Source organism: Myotis yumanensis, unplaced genomic scaffold (assembly GCF_028538775.1).
Source record: "Myotis yumanensis isolate MYYU_CA2020_CCGP unplaced genomic scaffold, mMyoYum1.0.hap1 SCAF_8, whole genome shotgun sequence".
In the NCBI taxonomy this organism is placed as follows: domain Eukaryota; kingdom Metazoa; phylum Chordata; class Mammalia; order Chiroptera; family Vespertilionidae; genus Myotis; species Myotis yumanensis.
Window position 1 is genome coordinate 1374688 of NW_027223759.1, and position 25548 is coordinate 1400235.

General features: G+C 44.6%; 1 protein-coding gene and 1 pseudogene across 4 annotated transcripts in view; both read right to left on the reverse strand.

The window, feature by feature from the left end:
• Nucleotides 1–25548, reverse strand: part of CALCRL (calcitonin receptor like receptor) — a 71139-nt gene that overhangs the window by 14864 nt on the left and 30727 nt on the right. Inside the window, exons 1-10 of one of the 4 annotated variants that reach the window (XM_070421659.1) lie at nucleotides 24862–24880; nucleotides 20485–20575; nucleotides 20222–20305; nucleotides 19045–19136; nucleotides 18701–18964; nucleotides 17019–17151; nucleotides 15004–15114; nucleotides 14797–14909; nucleotides 13012–13103; nucleotides 2888–3014 (exon numbers count right to left, since the gene is read on the reverse strand). In XM_070421659.1, coding sequence (XP_070277760.1) covers nucleotides 2888–3014; nucleotides 13012–13103; nucleotides 14797–14909; nucleotides 15004–15114; nucleotides 17019–17151; nucleotides 18701–18964; nucleotides 19045–19098 — 894 coding nt within the window. In that variant the 5' untranslated portion in view covers nucleotides 19099–19136; nucleotides 20222–20305; nucleotides 20485–20575; nucleotides 24862–24880. Of the gene's footprint in view, nucleotides 1–2887; nucleotides 3015–13011; nucleotides 13104–14796; nucleotides 14910–15003; nucleotides 15115–17018; nucleotides 17152–18696; nucleotides 18965–19044; nucleotides 19137–20221; nucleotides 20306–20484; nucleotides 20576–24861; nucleotides 24881–25548 lie in introns of those variants that run through there. The other 3 variants (XM_070421658.1, XM_070421660.1, XM_070421661.1) reach the window with 3 other exon arrangements.
• LOC139015944 (U2 spliceosomal RNA) lies at nucleotides 5271–5378 on the reverse strand (annotated as a pseudogene).

The window sequence follows — 25548 nt, forward strand, 5'->3', positions numbered from 1 at the left end:
TGTGTCCATGGGTTATGCATATATGCATGTGAGTTCCAATGTGTTTTACTTATTATGCCATTTTAAGTGTAAAAGTTTCACCCAAGAATGACTTCACACCTGTTTTTGTTTTAATTGTGTCTTTATGAACTCCTCGATTACGGTAGTCTGTTGGGAAAAAAATATTAATAATTATAAAAGCAATTCATGAGAAGTGCCAAGCACTCGGGAAGTCTTGCATATTATGTGCGAGCAGCACAAATGCTCATCAAGCAGGAGCTACGGAGCCTAGACGCTGTCTTATCCAAACATGGGGCCCGAGGGCTTCATGTCGGAAAAGAAGGAAAAGTGCTTCCCTGCCTCTGTCTCGGGGTCTCCACGTTCTCTTCTCGACTCTTAAAGAGGCAGGAAGAGGAGGTTCAGGTACAGGGTGAAGAAAACACGGAGCAGGAGCAGATACAGGACTCTCGTAACCAGGGAAATAAACTAAAAGCTCTCCCAGAAGCACAGGGCCAATTACTCCCATCAGCTCCGACTTCCAATCTGGAACTCAATAGGTATTTAGTGGCAACTGTCGCCATTCTTGAAATAAATACCTTTTCACTAAAAATAAAGTCAGAAATGAAATACACTGGAAAATAAATATTGGGTTCTCACAGAATAGTAATAATAACATTTGCATATGATTTAGCTAAACATGTTTTCATATATTATTTTATTTAATCTTTAAAGTGGTTCTGAGGCATGAATTATTATTAATCACATATCCCATAGATTGAAACTGCACTAAAAAAGTTAAATGATTTCCTGATATTCGCACAACATCAATCAAAGACACAGTCTGAAGACAAGTCCTACAATTCCAATTTTGTTTTCATGACTGTACACAGTGCCTTCTGCCTAAGGACATTTATAAAACCTACTCTTTCATTCAACATATCTTCAGGTTGCATGACACTAAATTTTAAATAACATCCCTTGATGTCAAACATAACACCATATTACCATATTAGCCACGTTCGCTCAAAGGTAAGAATGAGTTGTTCCACTCGGCTGTACAGAAAAGGTAGCCTTCCGCTTCCAATTCTTATCCATATGGTTCTCAGATACTCCTAACTAACTGAGTCTTTAATTCCTAAGTTCATTAACCAAATTAATCCATAAACTCTTATAATAAAAACAGCTTAAAGCGTGCTTCAGAGAAATAGCTGAGCATTGGTGAAAAAAAACAAAACGGACAAAAAATGTTGTATGTTCACACACGTCTATGCAGTTTGCAATCTGCGTGTGAAGCACAAGTCCTCTCACAGGACGGAGGGTCTGAACCGCTCGCTGTGCAGCTGGGACGGGACTCCTCGATCCTTGCTCAGAGAAACCCACTCCTCTGGCTGGGAGTCACAGGGCTAATCCTGTCTCCTCACCCCCTGGCTCTAAAGCAGCGGTTCTCAACCTGTGGGTCGTGACCCCTTTGGGGGTCGAACGACCCTTTCACAGGGGTCGCCTAAGACCATCGGAAAACACATCTATAATTACATATTATTTTTGTGATTAATCACTATGCTTTCATTATGTTCAATGTGTAACAATGAAAATACATCCTGCATATCAGATATTTACATGACGATTCATAACAGTAGCAACATTACAGTTATGAAGTAGCAACGAAAATAATGTTATGGTTGGGGGTCACCACAACATGAGGCACTATATTAAAGGGTCGTGGCATTAGGAAGGTTGAGAACCGCTGCTCTAGAGGGAACATACACAGGACTAAGCCTCCCGGATGCACGTGGGCAAGCCATGCAGGGGCGTGAGGGTTTTGGAAATTCCCCTGAAAACACACGGAGCAGTGTGGATTGACCCACTGAGTGGAAATTCCTCCCTCCCCTGACTTCAGTAACTGGTTAACTTAATCCCTAAAAACCCCACCTGCCAAATGCAGATACACACACCCTCCAAAACTCCGTATCGAACTGTAGCAGAGATATTTGTAAACGTGGTGAAAAATAGGATTTAAAAAACGTGAATGCTTTTTATTTATGCAGATATTTTAATTTAAATGTGGCTTACCTAGACACACAGCTTACAAAAAATGTGTCCATTTGTATACGTAAGTTTCAGCTTACGGTGTAAACACACGGCTTTATGTTACGACGGCCTCTGTGCTTACCGTTGTGTATCTCTCGGTAGCCGCCCTACAAACTCGGCTTCCAAAGGAATTGCAAGGGAACGTCTCGTAAATGTTTGCTGACATGTGGGGACTTGGTAGAGCCCTTCAGAAATTTGTGATGATAAAGTTTAACATTATACAGGGGATGTAGAATTTATTTTTCTCTGTTTTTGTTAACTTTCAAAGTCAGCTGGATGCCAAAAATATAATTTAAATGTTCTATTTCCAAGCACTGTTTTTTTCTGACGACACGGTTAGTTGACTGGTGTTTTGATTCTTTTGAGCAAAGGCTATATAGTCATAAACGCGTATGTCCTACCAGCAGCAGGACTCTAGCCATAAGTTGAGGAGAAGGTATGTGTAACATTTACAAATAATGGAAGCAAAAAATGTATTCTTCCTTTTAATACTGGATTATTTTAACTTGAGGAATATTGAGATATAGGGTGTCCCAAAAAGTGTATATACACACTTTGAATAATTAAAGGCAGTGTTTATTAAAATACATTTCATTTTCCAAATTGAACTCTCCGCTGTTAAAGTATATACACATTTTTTGGGACCCCCTGCATTTACCTGTCTACATGCTCTCTACATGCTCTCTGTATGTCAGACCTTACAATACATTGCACACGCGAGCACCTAATTACACGCCCAGCACATGTAGCAGGACCTCCCTGCTCTGGCCCAGCTTCCCTGCGCACCCTTCGAACCCGAGGACACACTGGCTTTACTTACAGGATCCGTGGCCACCAAGGCCTGGTTGTTGGCCACGGCTGTGAGGTGAATGATCGTGATGACAGAGTTACACACGAAGGAGAAGAACAGGTTTTTGTGCAAAGTAATCCTTTGGCAACTGAGGCTCCTAAAAGGCAAGAGAAAACAACGTGTGATGACATCATACAATGCTCCACCTTTTAAATGAATAATCACTCAAATAAGACACATTCGCCGGACGTAACAGCTGCTCCAAACATGGAAGAATGGTTTCCCCCCACAAGATTCACTGATGATGAAATCTCAACTAGGGGAAGCCTAAAGTCTTAAAACACAGAGACCGACACGTTGCTTCAGGAGCAGGAGACAGACAGAGGGACGGGAAATGAGTCTAAACCAGGCCGCTACATAAACTTTTGTTAACCTCTCAGGATGATTAGTATTTTAATTCAGAAACTGAGATTCTCAGTGAAATTGATAAAAAGTGCAGCTAATTAGCCCAGCCGGCATGGCTCAGTGGTTGAGCGTCAACCCATGAACCAGGAGGTCAGGGTTCGATTCCCAGTCAGGACACAGGCCCGGGTTGTGGGCTTGATCCCCAGTGTGGGGCATGCAGGAGGCAGCTAATCCATGATTCTCTTTCATCATTGAAATTTCCATCTCCCTTCTTCCCCCTTCTTTCTGAAATCAATTAAAAAAAGAAGAAAAAAAGTGCAGCTAATTAATTTTGAAAACTTTGGATTTGTCCGATTCCCATACAGATCAGGGTCTTTTTAACCTCTTGGGGTAGCCCCTTCTGTGTGGTGCTGGGGGGGTGGTGGCGGTGAGTACGCAGGCCAAGCATGACACAGCTAACATTATATTAGAATAGTGAATTGACAAAAATAGAGACTTAGCAACTGATGAGGTCCGTTGAGCTTTCCTGAATTTCTCTTGTCGGTCCAATCATAGTTAAGACATTAGGATTTACCACCTTTACTGGAGGCCTCACGTGTAAAACAGAATAAAAGGGCTGGCTGGCTGGGACTCCTGCGGAAATGGGTTTCAGGAGAAGTTGTCCTTAATGGCAGGTTGCGTTCACGTCCACTCGACGAGACGCCCATACGTGACTGACCGTGTGCCTCCGCTCAAAGGCCGACCAGGACCGCCTCCGCTCTCAAGCTCTTATGTGAAGGCTGGTTGTGGGTAAAGTTTTAAAATAAAACAGCGTTTCTCAACCTGTGGGTCGAGACCCCTTTGGGGGTCGAATGACCCTTTCACAGGGGTCACCTAAGACCATTGGAAAACACATATATAATTACATATTGTTTTTGTGATTAATCACTGTGCTTTAATTATGTTCAATTTGTCACAATGAAAAGACATCCTGCATATCAGATATTTACATTACGATTCATAACAGTAGCAAAATGACAGTTATGAAGTAGCAACAAAAATAATTTTATGGTTGGGGGTCGCCACTACATGAGGAACTGTATTAAAGGGTCGCGGCATCAGGAAGGTTGAGAACCACTGAAATAAAAGAAAGGAATTTCTGAGACTAAATATTTCCTATCAAAACAAACACCTATGTAGGAAGAGATGGGAATCATTTTCTCTCAGGGACTCAAAAGCTTCATTTGTGTGTTTACAAACTTATGCAAATAACATGTCCCGTATGTTATAGTTGGAGGGATGACAAGGTTTCCCTGCTTAGAAGGCAGTGTGCAGGTCTTGTCTGGGACATTTCTTCCAGCCGGGGGTCTGCGGTGTCATACGTAGCTCCAGCGTTTTAAAGGATCTGGGGTGAATCCAACCGGTGGGCGATCGGGGGCTTCTGGGAGCCCCCAGGAGCGGGGTGGCCCTGGTGGGCAAGTGCCTGTAAGGCTGTCATACACCCGCACCCGCCAGGCCCCGTGGGAGCCCAGGGACACAGAGGGGGGGCGTCTCTCATGGGACCCACTGCAGGGCGTGAGGAAGAGGGGGCAGGCAGAGGTCAAGCCACAGAGGGGAGATGAGACTTCCTAGGAAAAAGAATTGCTGAGAGTTTTTGACAGAAAGCGGCAGGAGCCCCCTGACCATGGTGGCAGGACCCCAGGCAAAGGCGGCTTCTCCAACAAACACGCCACGATGTGAGCACGCGAGCTCTGTGCTCGGCGTGAGGGGGGTGAATGGGTGTGAGAAGAACACCCTGTGCATCGTTTCTGTGACGTGTGGTTTATTTCTTATTTTGTCATTCTTCTATGTGAATATTATGGACGATGAAATATATTCACATGGTCTGGTTTTTACATGCCTGCCCCGAGCTTACCCAGTGTCCGTGGAGTACCGACTACGGTTTAGGGGAAAACTGCTGAGCCATGAAAATCTGTACTTTTTTAGTAATACTTTAAATAACTCGGCTACTATCATGGGGAAAACACTCAAATGTTTCCCTTAACTGGGCTATTTTTCCCTTTTCTGCTGAATATATATATTAAACTGATAAGAACAGATACTACACTTGATCTTAGCCAAAAGGCCGAGAAGCGATGCTGAATATATATATATATATAATCTCCAGGCCAATTGGTTAAGACCTACATACATAAACAACAAAATTCCATAGTTTTCATATTTGACAAAAAGACGGAGAGGGTTTGCTCAGACAGTAATCAGAGCCGCTTGTACCAGTGAGGGGGATGGAGGACACACTGCAGGGCTCTCGAAGCCGGCGATCGGCGCTAGAGGCCGGAAGGCGAACAGCTGTTCATAGCGCAGATACTGGTGCTATATCCCCATCGGAGAAGGCGGAGGATGGGAAAGTGAGGTCCTGCCCATGGTCGCTGGAAGGCATCTCTCTTTGAGCGTCTGTTTCTATGCCTCTCAGGCTCCTTCCCTTCTGCCGGCTGCGCTCCCCCCTCCCTGTGGCTCAGCAGGGAGGGCTTAGAAAGGAGCTGCTGTCTGGGGAGGGTAGGTGCCGGGGGAGGGGGGCGACCGGGGAGCAGTCAATGGGGGAAAAGCAGAAATATGTAATACTTTCAACAATAAAGAATTTTTTTAAAAAAAGAGCTGCGACCGCCTCCTCTCCCCTGAAGCGGTGGTCTCTGTGCACACAGTCCCCAGAGAGACTGTCACCCTCCTTGGTGACAAAAGGGAGTTTCCTGACACAAACAAGGCCATGTGACAACCACACTTTAAAACGATGGACGAAAAGTCCGTCTCCATGAGTTATTTAAGGCCAAAACCAAGCGGATGCGTAAGAGCGCTCATGAAATCAGTACATTCTGTGTGTTTTTTAACACAAAATTATCCCAATAATACAGTCAACCTAAATGATTCACCCTCTATAAGCTCCAGCCACACATCCGCTTTGGGAATCCTGTGTTTGTAATGAGCTGGACCACTGCCAAGCCGTTCCCCTCGTGGTGTGAGGGCGCCCAGCGCACAGGGGGCCTGTGGCTGTGGCCTTGGCCGTGGCTGTGGGTGTGGCTGCAGCTGTGGCCGTGGCTTCTGCCCTCTCTCCCTCCGGGTTCTGTGTGACTTACATGCACACAGACACCCTTTGACGTGTGCTTCCCACCAATGCCTAGCGGTAGAACGCCTCCGATCTTTCCAGAAACGCATATTGTTTTCTTCTCAGCACATTCATTACCACATGTGAGCACATTCGTACCAATAAAATCTACTTGTAAAGCAAACCAAACATGTGTGTGGAACACACACTGGCTTGTTCTAATGAAACCCTAAAAGCATTCCAGATCTTTCCCATGTTAACCCACAACCAATTTCACCTACTCTGAATGTTTAAATGTGCTTCTTCTCCTCAAAATATTTTTTGAAAAATGGTTTTATAGGCTTAGAGAATATTTTACCACAAACCCTCTCTCCTGTGTCTAAAGGTTACAATCTCCCTTTCTATCTCCGAGGAACCCACAGAACAAGAAATGTAGTTGGTGGGTCTGTATTGTGCTCATCTCATGTTCTCTCCACATAATTATTTTAGAAATTATTTCAATATGCATGTTCGACACGCGGAGTTCCAGAGGCAGTCGGCGTAAATGTGTCGACAAAGCCATTACACGTCATGTGTGATGCATGTGATGTATGTGATGCTGTGCGTTCGGTCCTCTTGTGGGGCAATTAGAAGCAGGTGCCTGAGTCGGTGCACGCGGATCAGAGGGCTTTGAAAGCTGGCCTGAGAGGGAGCCTGGACTGTGCCACCGGCATACAGTACGACTCGCACAAGTTCCTTACAAACCCGTCCTCAGCTTCCCCATCTGTCACAAGGACGTCACATAGGGCTCCCAGGAATGAAAGGCCGGAAGGTTGCGTGGGGTAAGTCGTGTCTCGTGCACAGCGTACTATCCCACACATGGTGAACACGCAGTCTTTTCTAACGCAGTCACCATGTGACTGCTTTCAATTAGCTTCTCTGGTCTTCTTTCCCCACAAATAACAAAATAGCATCAAAGCTCACCTCAGGGATACAAAACCGCCCTGTTCTCAGTCAGACCATGAAACCGCGAATCGCCACTTAGTTATAAAACACGAGTGGAAAACCAGAATGCAAGATATATTACAACTTCGAGGAGAAAGAAAAAGTCGTATTATTTATGTTTTGTATTTCCAATGACAAAGTTTTAATCCATTTAAATGAGTACCTAGTTTTTATACCAAACAATGGATCCTTAGGTATCTTAAATGATTTGTCATTTTGTTCCCAGGAAAATGTAGTTATGCTTAAGTGGCACTTATGTTTCAACTGCTCAAGCAAAATAGATAAAATATACTTCTGTCAACAGAAATATATGATCTTTAATAATGTTACAGCCTTTAATAACAAATTTACTGTTTAAAATGAGTCCAAATTTGTTAATTCATTTGCTTTATATTTCTATTCCTGGGACTCTGCCATTAACCAATAATAGCAATTACATTATGGCAGAACTGGGTCTTTTTGGGGTAAATCCATTACTTCTTTGCTTTTTCAATAGATTTTTAGAGAGAGCGGAAGGGAGAGGGAAAGAGAAAGAGAAAGATGGACATGAGAGGGAGCATCCATCAGCTGCCTCCCGTATACCCCCAACCGGGGATCCAGCCCGCAACCTGGGCCTGTGCCCTGACCTGGAATCGAACCAGCAGCCTTTGGGCGCCTGGGACGATGCCCAGCCAACTGAGCCGCAGCGGCCGGAGCGACCATGACTTCTTGCACCGCTCTGCCCTCGCTTGAATCTGATGCTCTAATGTGGAAAGGCAGCGCTTTCCTTACGCGATGACCGTGGACGCATTTACAGAGCTTAGACTTGCGCTACGAGTAGGAATATTCCAGCCCTCACCGGCCCCATTAGAAGGAGATGCATTTTTCAGCACATTGATTAGCATTCATAAATTTGGAAAAAGACCTAATAAGTGTAATCTGATAAAATAATACATGGAAAAATGTGGTTAATTAAGTAATATCCAGTGTTAAGCTGGAGGAAACCGTGCAACAGAACGGGAACGCTCTCAGCACCCGGTGCACAGCACACTTTACAGGAACGGAAGGCACCACGGGAGCTGAGGGCGCAGGGCTGGTCTGCGCAGGCCGGAGAGTGTCACTCCGGGGCCACGGTGACTACTTCTGAACTCGGCCTCTCCAACTTCTGACGGGGCCAATTTGCCAGATTAAAAAAAACACCAAACTTGTGAATGTTCTGATTTGCCAAAACAGGGCCATCCTGGCGTAATCTATAGAGTAAGATTGTTTTCTAGGTTTCAATGCAGAATTTCTTTAAATAGTCAGCTTTCCTTAAAATGGATTTAGAGATTGAATCATGAACAGTTTCAGGAGAAAAATGATACCTTAAAGAAGAAAACTGTAATTGTTCTAATTCAAGAGCTAAATGAAGACACTGGAAATGAGAACAAAGTTCACAATATTGATGGACTATATTCAGATAAGATCTAAGAAAAAAGGGGAGAGTTTGGATCACTTGTCCTGAAAAAAAAATAGATAAGCATCGAAGGGTTATTTTATTACGTTAAGAAAACTTGGGCCTCCTAATTGGATGCAGCTTTTTGTGTGTGTGTGTGTGTGTGTGTGTGTGTGTGCTGAGTTTCATTTAGGAACTTTTCTCGACCAGCCAGAAACGATATCATTGTCGATATCGTTGCAAATATGCAAATTGGCTTTTGAATTGTTTGGTATCCGAGCCTGAAATGCCAGCAAAATGAAGCTGGTGAGTAACAGAACCGCTCTCCTCACACAGGTCAGATGCTGCGCACGCCCTCGCCTGTGCGAGGAGACGGAGCCCGCTGAAAGAGAGAGCAGGATGGGCTACGCTCTCAGATTTTAAACAGCGATTAAAGAATAATTTATAGCTGATTCCGGTAAAGTTTACTTGTTTTCTCTTTTCGTCCGAAGGGTTCTGTTTTGTTTTTCCAAGGATCATTATGCGCTGGAGTCATTGTCTCTCAGGACTTGGCAGGCCCCGAAGGTCTGTCCCTCTGGTCCCCTCCCTTTCGTTTCATCTCCGCGCCGCCTCTTCCTTTAACGGGCTGTAATAGTAAACTGAAGTGTATCTGGGAACGAGTGTTCCATGTTCTGTTTCTAATTTAAAGCGTGGATGAGGAGTGTGCGTTCCTTTCTCTAAAGGAAACATGAGCCGTATCCTCAACCAACTCTGTGTGTGGCTCCTGGTTCTGATTAGGATGGATCAATGACCCTCCATTAACAAATGGGGACAAAAGTGTTACCTGGACCAAAGGCGAGGCCAGCACGGCGCAGGACGGAGAACTGGGGTAGGAGCAGGAAGGAGCTGGTGACAGGTTTTCTGTTTCACACACAGTGATTTTATGTGAACCACCAGCTCCTCTAGGAATTAGTTGGAAGAAAACTAAAATTTTTATTGCTCTTGACATATGAACATGCTTCATGAACCACCCAAGTTAGCCTTTTCCTAGGTGGCCGTGGCCTCCCTTTATTCTAGCCGCAGCCTCGCATGTTGTGTCGCACAGATGCTTCTGCAGACGAGAATTTTAGGGAGTCCTAGTGCTGATGGAGACAGACCGACCGGACAGACGCAAGGGACTTGTCCAAGGTCACGAGAAGTCATGGGAAAGTCAGTCATACAAATAAGCTTCCCAGTCCATTCATGTCTTCATTTCTCAAAAATTGATTAAGATTTATGGAAAGACTTATTAAAAACTCATTAAAACGTATTGCCTACTATGTGCAAAGTCCTGTGCTAAGCCATGGGGGGCACACAGAAGCCAAGCAGAGGCCCCTCCTGCTCCTACCACGCTAACGTTGGGACTTTCTTTGCGTGACTTCCCACTAGTGGGTGGCTGCTTATAGCAGAGAGTGGCTTGTGCTGCTTGAGTAGACAGCTCTGGGGAGTAGACATTAGAAGTGTCTTAACATCAAAGACTGTGATTCTTTAATATGATTCAAGTACTGAATAAGCTGTATGGAATCTTGTGGGCATAAAAATAGTTTTTATTATTTTTGACTAGCTTGCTTTCTGATATAAATATACTACTAAATTGGTTTGTAACATTTTTTGTTCATTACTTAACCACTAGAGGCCCAGCGCTTGAAACGTGCGAGGGTGGGGTCCCTAGATCTAGCCTGGGATCAGGGCCATCTTCTGCCCGCTCGCCAGTCCCCAGTCCTGCCCCGCCGCTACCACTGATCGATTGGAGTACGGGGGTGGGGGGGGGGGACCAAGAGGTCTGCCTTCCGCTTGCTCACCAGTCCCCACTCCCACCCCGCCACCACTCACGCGGTTCCCCGTGGTTCCCCGTTTGCCATCCCCGTTCGCCATGTTGTGATTGGAGCCTGCAGGCCGGGGGGAGGGGGAAGACTGAGAGGTGGTCAATGCACCTCACAGAGACTGGTCGAGCAGTCATTCCGGTCATTATGGTTGCTGGGCTTTTATTATATAGGATTTTTCTATATGAACATGATAACAACTTCTTTATCAATGTGGCACCTATGAAACTAGCAACGTGTTCTTTTTTAAAGAGCCTAGTGGTATGCTATGCCTGTCAGGGCTAAATATTTATCTAGAAACCTTTTAAGGAACGAACAAGAAGGAGCGGTAACTATGCCAGTCCTAGACAACGTTTTCCAAACTGGACACTTGGCTTCACGCTGCATGTGTGTCTCAGTCTTTCCACCACATCTGTGATGCAGATACGAATAGTGTCTGCATTTGAAAGGTGTGAAATGGAGGCTTAGGAAACAACAGAATTGTTGCCTGCTATGCAGCAGGTGACAGGTGAGCGGTGTTCTGTTTGGCCTGTGCCTTAACCTCTCTCTTGTAAGAATGACCACACAGATAAAGATGCATTGAATGCTCGACTGGGGTCCTACTTGAAGAGGGTTTCTCGTGTTTTACCTAAAGCCCAAGAACAGATAATAAGAAAGAAACATTCATTTGTAGCCTTGCTTCTTTTTGTTCAAATTCTCCATTTTTAAAAGACAATGAAAGTCCAATAAAATGACGAGGCCACACAGAGAGGGTGGGGATTGGAGGAACCTGCAGAGCTCAGTTAACCACTGAGAACCTCGTGAAACCGGGCACCAGAGTACAGAATCTCTGCCTCTTGCACAGTTTACACTCTACAGTGTCTGCCTGTGGGACGGCTCCCCATCCTTCAACACTGGCTTCCGTGAGATCCTCACCTCGGGGTCTTCTGATTCTGAGAATCAGCATGAGTCCCCCTCCCCGGCCCCTGCTCCCCCACCCTGTTTTCCCAGCGCTCTCTGGAACTCTGCAGTAACTTTTTTTTAACCTGGTATTACTATCATATAGCGGCGATGTTAGATGATGACATAGTGAGGTCTGTGCACCCACTTGATTGCTAGAGTCTAATGATAACCTAATGGTCCAGTCTGCCCACCAGGTATTGACAGATTCCTGTATGCCAGCTACCATCTGCGTCGTCTTTGCTCCGTATTTTAAAGAGTATTATGACCATTTGTAAAGAGACTGAAGCTTCTAAAAATCGGAATCAGGCTGAGTCCACGCCATCAGTTAAATGGCGATGGCAAGATTAGAGTGAATTCCACGTTTTATATCACTGCACGGCATACCCATTAGAACTGAGTGGCGCCTGAAATTGAGTCCACTCCTGTTATGCTAACTCGCCATTACCGGGCTTGTTTTTTAGGTCACTATAGTGAATGAACAGTTAGTTGTCCATTCAGTATGAACTTTAAGTATAAGCAACGTAATCACTTCAACACTTCCATTTTCATTTCATGCATCAGCAAGACACTCATTGGGTTTAATTCCGTTTTGCCTCTGTAGCGTGCTCGCCATCTTTCTGTTTTTAAAGCATGGAATTTAGCACAGAGATACAGGTACTTGCTGCATATAGCGCTCTTGATTTTTTTAGAAATTGCTCTTTGAAAAAATAGGCCTATTAACGTGTGAAACATGAGAGAAATATTTGGGGGAAAGATGGAATTTCTAGCCTCCCTTTTAAAATGAGATATGAGTCTGCAGGTTGTATCATAATGACACTAGTGAGGAAGAAGCAGTGACATATAGCTCCTCACTCTTCACATAGAATTCTATAGTGACTGGTGGTGATCAAAATTATGAAAACCATGTTAATGCATAAAATAATATATATGTGTTTGGGAATTTACTTTCCTATTAATTAAAAAAAAATCACTTGTTGTATCAAGAAACTGGAGCTGAGTCTCCCTCTCCCCCAAATAACTGTTATTTCAAGTAAAATTCAATGTATAATTTAATCATTTCAATAATGATCCCCTACATAAAAAATAAACCATACTGCATTGATATTATTATTTTTAATAATACATATTAAATGCTATTGCTATCATTCACACAAAATATCAGTTCCTATAATGTACCATGTATCCTGATATTAAAATTGACCAATAAGCTGAAAATTCAACTAAGACGGCCTATAGTATGTGACATTTTCCAAACAGTGGAAACAGTCACATACGACTTCATTCTCATATTTCCACTAATTTTGTAAAGTTGGGATTTAAGGTAAAGTCGACATATTATATTTCAAGTTATTTCAAACATCCAGTTTATTTGAAACATTATGAATCATCTACATTTCACATATTTTATCGGCACATAACATGCCAGCTACATGGCACGACATTCACCAAAGACAACTGGTAAATTTAACACTATGTTCCATGTACTTACTTGAAATAAAAGAATATGCCAAGTGAGATGAGCAACGATGCAATAGACAATCCATGTCCAATTATAGCCAGGTAGAACAAATTCAGCGCCGTCTGTAATTTATAATAAAAAAGAAATGTAAGGCTTATGTCAATCCCACAATCCCACCGTGTAGAAGATCAAATTCAATGGTTGCACTACATGTTCACAAACATGTGATCTGTGGCCTTCTCATTTAGCCTGCAAACCAACACATGCCCGAACACATCTGGAATGAGGGATATTTACGCAATTTATCCAGTGACATCGACATTTATCACTCGTATGCCCTTCGTATTTAAGAATTAGACGTCCTATATCAGTGGTTCTCAACCTGTGGGTTGTGACCCCTTTGGGGGTCGAACGACGCTTTCATGGGGGTCTCCTAAGACCATCGGAAAACACATATATAATTACAGATTGTTTTCGTGATTAATCACTGTGCTTTCATTATGTTCAATGTGTAACAATGAAAATCCATCCTGCATATCAGCTATTTACATGACGATTCATAACAGTAGCAACATTACAGTTATGAAGTAGCAACGAAAATAATTTTATGGTTGGGTCACAACATGAGGAGCTGTATGAAAGGGTCACGGCACCAGGAAGGTTGAGAACCACTGGCCTGTATTAAGTAGACGCAGGGATTCTGTTATTGTCGAGGTTGTGTACCAGGTGAAACCAGCATTTTCCATCTTGGAGGACAGGGCCAGTGTTCGCCTCTCTCTCTGTGCACCGGAAACCAATGCTATTTGGTGACTTCCGTCTTGTTCTTTACGTGGATGTCGTAGGAGGCGTTCCTTCCCCACTGGGCTTCTGTTCTCTGACAAGACTGAGGCGGAGACGCACCTCAAGACGGAACGTAGGGTCTGCACAAGTCCCTTCTGACGTCCTCCTGGTCTTGACATGTTCTCTTTGGCGATCTGTCTGTAATTCATTTATTTGTAACTTACTGTTTTATTGTCCATTTTTAAAATTTTCTTCAAACTCTTCTCTGCACAAGCAAAGGAGAGATGACTTATAACGATAAAGACAGCGGGCGGCTGTCAGGGCTGTCCTACACGCTCCTTCCCTTCCCGAGTGTTTCCCTGTGGCCAGTCCATCCTTCGGAAACCCCGAGGGTGGGTTTATTGTGATCCCTGCTTATTACACGGAGGCCGAGAGAGGTCGTGGCTTGCTGCAGGTCACCCAGCTGGTCAGGTGCCTGGACGGAAGTCATAGCAGGACTCAATGTCCATCACTGGGACAACTGTCCCTTTCTCTCCATACACACACCTGCAGATGGACCAGGCACCACCAAAGCTTGATTCCGTGACAGACACTGATGACCTGGACTCACTGGATGGTGTGAAAAGCAGGAGCGGGGGGAGGGCCCTACGGCCGGTCAGAAGGGACAGAGGACTGTTGTCACCGCTGGACGGCCTAGTCCGCTTGAGGCCGATCTCTCCGTGGCATTCTAGAAATCCACCCACCGCCACCACAAGGCTTCCCTTCCGTGTCCTCGTGCGTGCTCTCTGGGAAGCTGGCAGCTCGGGCCTGCACCCGGTCCTGTAAGGCACCGTCCCCTGCAGAGCGGCGTCCTCAGGGCGAGGCAGGTTCGACGGGCGTTATTCCTACAGATCGTCTTCCTACGGCTCTTCTCCAGGCCACGGCGGACAGGCTTCCCGGAGGCCGGGCGCTGGCTAGCTTTCTCCAACGTGCCTTTCGGTAACGCTGTGTGGTAGCGAGTGCAGATCCAGTTCCCTCCACACAAGAACGACCTACCTGCAAGCGCTCGTGCGTGTTGGTGTTGCACCGGGTGTAGTCGGTCCACGTTCTGTTGCTGTCTGGGTGTCTAAACCAGTGTCCGTCCTGGTCACAGATCTTTGTAACCTTTTCTTTAAAATGAAAAAGGGAAAAGGAGAACAGTCTCGTGAGCCTCAGGTTTACTGACGGGGTGTCCAGGGGAGGGCGTACCAGTGGCACCGTTACCTGAGGGGTCGAAGTCCTGGAAGTAGTCCGGGCAGTGCTGCACCGACTCGGTGCCCGCCAGCACGTAGTTCCAGCACAGCCAGCCGTCCCAGGTCCGGTTGCAGTACATGCCTGGGGCGGGGGCGGGAGAGGAAGGCGGGAATGACCAACTCTAGCAGGTGTCCGTGAGGACAGACTTTTAAAATATACATATACTTATTGATCTCAGAGAGGAAGGGAGAAGAAGAGAGATAGAAACAGCAGTGATGAGAGAGAATCATGGATCGGCTCCCTCCCCCTACTGGGGATCGAGCTGGCAACCCAGTCATGTGCCCTTGACCGTGAATCAAACCTGGGACCCTTCAGTCCACAGGCCGACACTCTATCCATTGAGCCACACCGGCTGGGGCTACCCGTAGTCTTGGTGGTGGACCCACACTGACATGGAATACTGGCTGTCTACTGACGGTGAAGACTCATGTATAGCCGGTAGCCAGGCACGGTCTGAGCGATGCATCCCTGGGTGACTCTGTCATTGTGCCCACAGCACAGAGTGCACTCACACCAACCCAGGGGCCCAGGCCACATGGCACCCTTCACACCTGCTGGTCATCGCTGACCGGGACGTCCCCATGGGCGCCTGAGCGTGCAGGGATTACTTCACCGTCATGGTTAGAATAACTGGCTTCCAAATTAAAATGAGACATGTCTGAATTTGTACACAAATAGTTCAATGCTTGATCATTCAACTCCTATTGACCTAATATCAGATCATCTGTCATTGTCTGACTTATTTTATTTTTATTTTTTTAAAATATACTTTATTGATTTTTTACAGAGAGGAAGGGAGAGGGATAGAGAGTTAGAAACATCCATGAGAGAGAAACATCCATCAGCTGCCTCGTGCACACCCCCCACTGGGGATGTGCCCGCAACCAAGGTACATGCCCTTGACCGGAATCGAACCTGGGACTCTTCAGTCCACAGGCCGACGCTCTAGCCACTGAGCCAAACTGGTCTGTCTGACTTATTTTTAAGATATTTTTAACTGGATAAATATCTTCTAATAAGAATGTTCAAGCAGAGGTACCCAAGTACTTCTCCAAAGATAAACAAATTACGTTGTTTACTTATATATTAAAATTTTAAAAGTTGACCAATGTCAAAAAAACACACTTTTTTTCTCTTTCTCACAAGCGAGTACATCTTGACAGTTACAAATATTAATAACAACCTACTTTTAACACTTTTTTAATATAAATATAAATAATATATAAATATATCAAATATTTCAAAACATTTTAAGATCTTTGTTTCCACTGATAGTTTAAAAATCTAGGAATAGTTAAAGTCTTTTGCTTTGTTGTATTGTGAGTTTGCATTTTATATTTGAAGAACACCATGTTGTTAAGGCTGCCAGATAAAATACAGGTGTTATTTTCTATTATTATTATTATTATTATTATTATTATTATTTTGCTAAGTCTGGCCACTCTGCTGGTGTTACTCATCTTTACTTCTTCAGAATTGGGGCCAATAAGGCATTTAGGAGACGCTCAGTAAATGCCTCAGACATATCTGAAGACTGACAATGGGAGCAGAAGCACTTACACTTCATTAACTTTGCGACTAAATGTACTATTCAAAGCATAAATTATAGGAAAAAAAATCGTTCGTCATTTTATTATGCAAACTCCGATCCAGCAGCTCGTTAAAAACATAATTACATAAACTGAAGATCAACTGTCACTTATTTAATTCAAAACACAGACTTAATTGGATATTTTAAATATTTTTATACCATAATAATTGCTACTAACAATATCCCTGTTGCACATATTCTGATTAGAATTTCGTAGGAGAGAGAAATTATGTCATAAAGTGTTCTTCATAAAGTAATTAAAACTGTTCAGATACCAGAAAAATGAGCAACTCAGCCGTTTTTAATAAGGGGCCTACGACCCCCGTATGAAGGAATGGGGTGGTTTTCTCTTAGAAATATATCAGAGCATAGAAAATTAAACAGTCATGTTTACCTTCAGTGTGTTGAATGGGGTCTTGTATAATTTTCTGGTAACATTCATATTGAGCCGTCATAATTTTATTTCTGGTAACACTCAACTTCCTAGATTCATTATGGCTCTGTTCTGGTTCCGCTACGACAGGAATCTAAGGAATTAAAAAGAAAATTTCAGAATCGTGCAAGTGTGGATCGTAGGCAGTGGGTTCCGGCGGGAAACAGGGCAGAGCTTGGTCAACTGGCTGGGGGGGAGTCCCTGCTCGGTCGCATCTGCCGGTTTCCACAGTGAGTGTCTCCTGTGTCGTGTCCTATTTCAAGTGATGGACAAGGCGGGTCCAGGGCAGAGCAGTCTGTGCCTGGCCGTCGAGTCCTGCGGGGTTGATCCAGGACTCGCTGTGGGTGCTGACAGGGCCGCGGGCACCCCTGCCCCTTCCCACCTGCTCCCTGAGCGCAGGCCAGAGGGTCCGCCCCAGCCTGGCTCCGCTGTCCTCTGTAAACGGAGGTCACATGGTCCCCGGTGACAGAGGGGCGTCTGTGGCCCCGACAATACTCAGAATTGTTATCGTTTTTATAATTCGGTTGGTAATCCGTGAGGGACGTCTCTGCCAGCCCAGCGCTGGCGTGGGCAGCTCGCGGCCACGCTCGGTGGCGGTGGGACTGAAGCCGGTCCCGGGTCCTGAGTCCTGGTCCGCTTCCCGTGGTGGCATGTGAGCAGGGCAGGGTGCCCACCGCTCCTGGCCTGGGAGTGTTTTCCAACTCCCATGCGGACAGGAATGCGGCCTTGCTTTCCTTCAGGTTCAGTTTTCTGTGTTTTTGTTGAGTTTCTTTGTTTGCGTCTTTGTGGGGTTTGCTTGGAAAACCACAGGCAAAGTATTTGCTGGCACAGGACCGGAGGAGATCATGTCCCCCAGCTTCTCATCGGAGCATGAGCTGGGAGCCCGGCCACGTTCTAGTGGGAGACACGCCGGGCCGGGCTGGGGTGGGGACTGCACCTTCCCACGGGCATGGCTTTCTGTCTCGGGGGCTCCATTGGAATCTTTGCAAGAAAAATTCCAATTAATACGGTCAGCTTTTAATGTGTGGCAGAGAGAAACATAAGCAAAATATTGCTGTAAAGAAACATAAAAGCTGCCCTGGCTGGTCTGGCTCAGTGGATAGAGCGTTGGCCTGCGGACTGAAGGGTCCCAGGTTTGATTCTCGGTCAGGACACATCCCGGGTTGCGGGCTCGATCCCCAGTGTGGGGCCTGCAGGAGGCAGCTGATCAATGATTCTCTCGCATCATTGATGTTTTTATCTCTCCCTCCCTCTCCCTTCTTCTCTGAAGTCAATAAAAATATATTTTTAAAAAAGAAACATAACATTAAATGTGTGGGGCCCATGACCGTCCAGGGTAGCAGTTGCTTTTTTGTCCCCCCTGGTCCACCCTCCCCTCCCAGCCCCGCATCCCCTGCGGAGACGGCAGAGCCACTGCACACACTCGTGTGCACGCCTGCCCCGCGCTGGCAGCCGGCCTGCCCGGACACGGCACAATGCTTATCTGAAAGAGAGGGTGAGGACGTGAACTCAAAACCCAGTGCATGATTCCAAATTGCGTTTTACTCGACGTAAGCCAATCAGCTGGCAGAATGGGAGGAAGACCAGCAGGTTGGGATCTGCTGTCTCACACCCCACAGGCCCGGCTGAAGTAGCTGACCTACTGTGCGCGGCGGGCTGTGAGCCATCCGGTGCTTGTTTTCAAACTGAGCAGCACTTTCCTCTGGGGTCTCGCATGGTTGTGTCCATGTGCTTGTCTCACTCTGACATGTCCCCACCCAATGAAGCCACCGTCCTACCGTCCCTGCTCCGGGACAAAGGCCTTGAAGTGCACACGGAGGGGAAGTACATCGTTGCTCTGCTGACCGGTGTAAACATGTCCTTGGTTTGTGCATCGGATCATGGCATGTCCTTTTGTGGCGATGCATCTTTGTCAACGACAGATGTATGGGCAGTTAGAGAAGCAATAATCATAGCGAGGCAGATGTGTCAGAAGAAGTATGCTCACCATGAGGAAAGGCAGGAGGTACAGAAAACACCGCACACGCCTTTTCTCCATCATCAAGGCCCCAATAAAATATGTATGTGATACAAATCAAACTGCAATAGAAAATGAAAACAATATAATTCATCAACATTTATGAAATACATATACTTGGTTCTCAGCAGAAAATTTCTTTCAAATGACAATAACTTTGCTTTAAGGACTTGAGGAATAGCCTTATGTATTACAAAGTTAAGGGCATTGTGGCTTAAACTACTAATGAGCTTAATTAAATACATTTCAATTTAATTTAATTAGTATTACACACAGGGAAGCTTCTGGCATATACATTTTTAGTAATTAGAAAACATCTTGTTTTCTTTTCCTTCACCAAAATTGGGATAAAATAATTAAAGTATCAAAGTAAACATAAAGCACCACTTTTGATGGCATATTTACTATAAAACTTATCTTTATTTCCTATTAATATTGATCTCATTTTTAATTTTCTGAGTTTTCACTACGTTAAAACTTGGGCCAGAAAGAAATTGCTCTTGGGCCAATTTCTTGAGAATCAACATTCATATTTCATTAAAATGGCCTTACAATTTTATAGAAATGGCCTTATAATTTTATAGAAATTATTCTTCACAGTTGTGGTGTTTTTTGTTTGTTTTGTTTTTTAACCAGGGAATACACAATTCCCTAAGTCATGGACATTATTAAGATTTGGTTGCAGAAGATAGACATACCAAACAAAAGCATTTCTGGTCAGCATTTCTAATAGTGGATAGAATCCTGAACAAATGAAAAATGGTCCCTAACCACCACCCTGAGCTAACAGCACTGCGGGGTGAAGTGTATGACGCTTACTCCCTGTGAGGTGCCCGACAGCTTTTGATGAGGTACAGATTGTCCTGGTAGCATCATAAAATATGACGATAAATGTGTAAAAAATGTTTTTCAAAGGAGATAAAAAAAAAACTTTCAATCCATGGCTATTTGCCAGTGAAGTGTAACCTTAGATTTCATTTTGTTAGGAAAGTTGTCATGCTTTTTACTATAGGGCAAGGGTTAGCGTAAGAATCCTAGAGGCCTTGCCCATGTGTTCTGTGTATTGTTTTATCATCAGGTGCCATGGGAGCGCGCCAGGAACTAGCAAATAGAGTCTATGCCATTGCTCCCTTCACCGATGACTCACCTGGAAGCAGTTTATAAAAAAGTGGTAGCAGTCTCCCACAGAAGGCTTCTCTCCTCTCTGCTATATTGGGCTTTATTAGCTGACCTTAAGAAAAATACAACCCCAAAAATTAGACACATTGTATTAATTTTAGATATGAAAAACCATGCATGTCATAACGGCAGGAAAACATTAATCAAGTTTTTACAATTCAGTAATTAATGAGCTGATATTTTAGCTTTTATTACATTGACATGAGAAAAATCTAATTTTCTAATACTTACATGCACAGCTGTCTCCAGACTCAAATCACATTTTCTCTTGGATCATGTCCAACACTGTCTTGAAGAACTTCTTAAATGCTGGGGTCATGACCTAAAATATTGAGTGAGATAGTAATTAATATCATTTTAATGGACCAAAATTATTTCCATGATAAATTGAAATTTTCAAAACAAAGACCACTATGAAAATGATATTTTTATTAAACTCTTCCAATTTTTAAAAGTCTCTTGCTTATATTATATTTGAGATTTGTCACACATATATGTTGTTTTTCCATTAGATAGAGAAACATCAATTTTCATTTATCCAGGATACCTGGGATCCTGAAAAATCTAACGGAATATTTTATCCAAGTAAACTTCAAAGAACTCTAATATGATAAGAAGATTTTAAAATTAAACTCGAGTTTAATCTTCCTTTGAATAACGTGCTTTGTCTAATCTTCGTTTGGGATGTGGTGGCGTCAGTTTCGTGGGTCTCGCTTTCCCTTGCTGGTATGGTTTCTCAGAGCCAGAAGCCATTTCTTTTTTTAAAAAAAACACACACTTTTATTGATTTCAGAGAGAAGGGAGGGAGAGAGATAGAAACATCAATGATGAGAGAGAAACATTGATCGGGTGCCTCTTACATGCTCCACATTGGGGATCGAGCCCACAACCCAGGCATGTGCCCTGACCTCCTGGTTCACAGGTGGACGCTCACCACTGAGCCACGCCAGCTGGGCACCAGAAGCCATTTCTGATAGACCTTCCTATACTTTGTGCCTGGCAGGTAACTTACATTTGTTGTATAAATGAATGAAAAAAATGAATTGATAGAGCACTTTAGGATTCTAAATTTGAAAACAAGAACACTAATCATAACTATTGATGGTCATTTATTTTACTAATGCTTTCATAAATGCCTTACAGAAGGCTTTACGTAGCGCTGGAATCTGTACTGACAATAGAAATTGGGGGGTGGCGGGGTTCTTATAGCAGCATGTTTAATTTCTTACACAATAAAGTCCTGAAACTACTCAGATTTCAAGTTCTGTGGTTGGTTGGATATTGAACAAATTGTAGTTTACTATACTGACTTGAAAATCCTAGCAATTAAGCCAAAATTAAAAGAGTATTTTATATTTTTCTGTAGCAAATATATATAATACCAAAATATACAAATATAAATGTAAATAAATATTATTCTATTTGGAAATCAGATAGGTTTTTATGAAACAATTCTTTGATGACTTACACATGAGTAAGTATTAAATTACCTTTAATAACTGAAGGGAAAAGTGCTTCAAAAACATGTTTGGAGTTTTTCCTGAAACCAACATATTTGAAAAATATTTCACCCAACACTCGCAGTTATTTTTGTTGCTTATCTGGTGGGCTTCGAGATCAAAGTCCCAAAAGGTATCCTAGTGAAACATCCCTTGGTGTGACTACATCATTCTGGCACTTGCGATATTTTAAGAGGACGTTGTTCAACTCACAAAATATTTATCCTTGCAAGTCATTTCACTTTCACAGCTTTCCTTCCCAAGTCCCGGCGAGCTGGAGAGTGGGCCCCCGGGAATGAGGCTGTTCTTTGCGCTGCGTAAACGTGTAGCACCTCTAATGATGGGGGCGGGTCTGTGGGCCCCGGGTTTCTCAGGGGCAGCAGCGAGTGTGGGTGGCAGTCTTTCAGACACACGGTGAGCACCTGCCCATTGTACCTGGGGATCCATTCACTTGAGTCGTCTACTCTACAGAGGATCAATCCAATTTCCTCGCCAGGGGACACTTGGCGGTGAGAAGTGGTTCCGGAGGAATTGCCCCTTTCACCAAGAGTTCTCTAGAGCAACAACAGATGCATCGTGCAGGTGACGCCATGCAGATACATCTGAGGGGCCATTGAAATCGAGTCCCATAGCGGCATAGATGTAATGGCATGGTTGCTATCAGGAGATGCTTGCTGAACTGTATTCCTCGGTTTAGCTCTTGGTTCTTTGCATATTGCCTCTAATGTGTTCATTCAGCAAGTGGTTCTCTCTTTTTAATTTTATTATTTTTTAAAATATATTTTTATTGATTTCAAAGACGAAGGGAGAGGGAGAGAGAGACAGACACATCAATGATAACAGAGAATCATTGATCGGCTGCCTCCTGCATGCCCCACACTGGGGATCGAGCCCACCAGCTGGGCATGTGCCCTGATTGGGAATCAAACCGTGACCTCCTGTTCATAGGTCGACGCTCAACCACTGACCCATGCTGGCTGGGCCAGCAAGTGGTTCTATCTCCAGGATTTACCTTATTCTAAATTTATCTTTCCTGAAATACATCTGATAGTAACTGCCCAGAGCTGTTGAGCAAATCATTGTAAATGTCGTTCAGATCTTGTTAACTTCTTTGTGAAATGTAGTAGCGCTTGCACAGTTTTGAGAAGAGACGAGGTATTTGGCTAGAGGAGGTCAGGTTGAATGACTAACTCCACTGTGGGTTTCTTTTCAAGTGCGCTTAGGTTTGTTTGGTGGGAAAAGCACTTCATCAAAACTGAGAACACTCAGTTTAAACTCTTACGTGGCTTTGTCATCACAACGGTACGAGCAGCAGTGACTGGCAATTTCTCTTTCTAACCGCTAGCTCCGTGCTTCCCATCAGAACTATTTTATGTTCACATCTCAAAATTAAACAAACTGGGAGATTTGGTGCTGCTATTAGAAACAAAATAATTTCTTCTTTACTGTACACATGGGATGAAGAATAGCTTATTTCTAAACAGACGGTGCCTCTTGCCCAAAGAATCACCAGCAGAAAATAAAAATGATTTATTTAATCACAGAAAGAACTTGGAGGAATAAAGACTGTTTTAAGATCTTCGATAACATCCTAGTCTCTCAGGTCTTATGGAATGTTAGTCTGGTTTCATTTTTTTAAATTGTCATAGATCTCACCACAAGACACGTTTCACAGATCTTAATGCTGAAATCACAAATTCTAACCAGTCTTCTTGACTTATTTCCATGTAAAAGCATGTTTTATTCTACATAAAATTATAAATAGAAGTGACAATACTGATTTATCAAACACAAATATGTAAACCCTATAAATGCATACAAGCCTTGCAAGCCTGCTTCTTCCCCCCGATTGTTATTGTTCTTGTGTATACTATTAATTTCCTTTTCTTTATAATAAGTCTTATTTTCAGTTGAATTGCCTAAGCCTAATACTAAAAGTATACGTTCAATCCAAGATTAAGGGGGAAAAAAATACAACTTGCATCTTCCACTCCTCCATTTCCAAAATATCTTTGATTTTTGTAGGCCCGAAGCCATATCACTTCTCCATTATTCATCTGGTCTCTACAAAGTTGGCTAAGAAGCATTCCCCATGCATGGCTGATTTGCCATCAGGTGTCCTGAACCGGTGTGGGAGTGAAGCGAGGCGTTTGCTATCTGTACGCGCCTCCGGGGATGGTGTATGACACACGCTGCACGTCTCCTGAACCCCAACAGGACTCAGCCCCGTCTCCCTCCCACACCCCCACCTGTCACTGCACGTGGTAGAGACGGTGCCGCTGCCAACAGCGCCAAGTGCGCCATCCTCACCGCCTTCTACCCCCTCCTCGCTCTTCTTGTCTTTTTCTTTTGTGGCAAAACCGAAGTCTTACAATTATTCTTGCAAAGAACTGTCATTCCTTCCAGCAGAACCTTCTTAGAAAGAGATGCCCGTGTAGATTTTAATCTCCCACCCCCAGCCTGGCCCGGTGTCCCCAATACTTTCAAGATACGAAGAGGTAAGAAAACAGAACATAGAGAGGCTTCCTCTCCCTGCGGCTCTCTCACAGCCGTGAGAGCCTCAGACTAAGCTCCCTTTTGTGCACTGTCGCCTGGAGCTCGGGTTATGTTTTAGGCTCTGGAGTGAGCAGGTGCCCAGTCACTGATGCAGCAGGAACCAAAGTGGGAGCCCACGCTCCCCGCCCTCAGCGTCGCCACCAGAGCGTCCCCCGAGCCTCTGAGCCCAAACCTCTGGGAGAGGAGCTGGGAGCCTGCACGCTCAGTGAACACAGGGAAACTCTTGGCTGTGAATTTGGGGAAATACAATAGGAAGACAGCACCTCCCCGGCCTCCTGACCCCCCGACGCTCTTCACTCCTCTGTCTCTAGGTCCTGGCCAGTCGTAAAAAGAACTACCAAGCGTAAATGAAGAAAAGTGTTGTGCAAACGCCTCCAGGCACAATGAACGCCTGGGACGTGCAGGGCGAGTGGCTCAGAGCTGGTGAGAGCGGCGTGGAGTGTGGATGCCCCACAGGCAGGAGCACATGGCAGGAGTGGGACGTGCACCACACCCGCGGCCCCCGCCCTACAGAGAGGCCGCACGGAAAGTGCGTGTTGAGCAAGTTACTTACAGGATGGAGTTGGTCAAGGAAGAAAGATCGTGGCCTGGATTCTACTCCCGGGAACTTAGATCCCGTTCCTCTTGACGGGCCCGGGGTGAGGTCCAGCAGATGAAGGTGGCCCTCAAGCTCACAGCCGGCGGGGAGCGGGGGTTCAGCTCTACAACCGAGAGGAACCGAATTCTGCCAACAACCCGAGTGAGTCCGGAAGAGGCTTCCCTCCCAGAACCCCCAGAGAGAGCACAGCCTGCCAGCACCGTGGCTATGGCCTGGGGGCCTTGAACACTAGACAAGCTCATGGGACTCCTGGCCCACGGAGCCGGGAGACGGTCACTGTGTGTCGTGAGCTTCTGCATTTGTGGCGATTTGTTGCAGCTGGACTAGAAAACGAGTACAAATCCTTAGCTACGAAAAGTTATACTTTCCCATCAAACCGAAGCGCTTCCGTTCCGCTTCCCACCTGGGCAGCCATTCCTCTGAGAGCACACTCCCCGCTGGCAGGGTTTCCTGCCCGCCCTCCCCAACTGGCTGTGAGATTTTGACAAAATGAATACAACTCTTCGCTGCTTGGTTTACCCAACTAGGAAACAAGTAGTGACCTTGATCTTTTTTGTTTTATTTTTTAATTTATCTTTATTGTTGAGTGTATTATACATGCCCCCCCTTTTTTGTTTTTTGTTTTTTCCCATTGACCCCCTC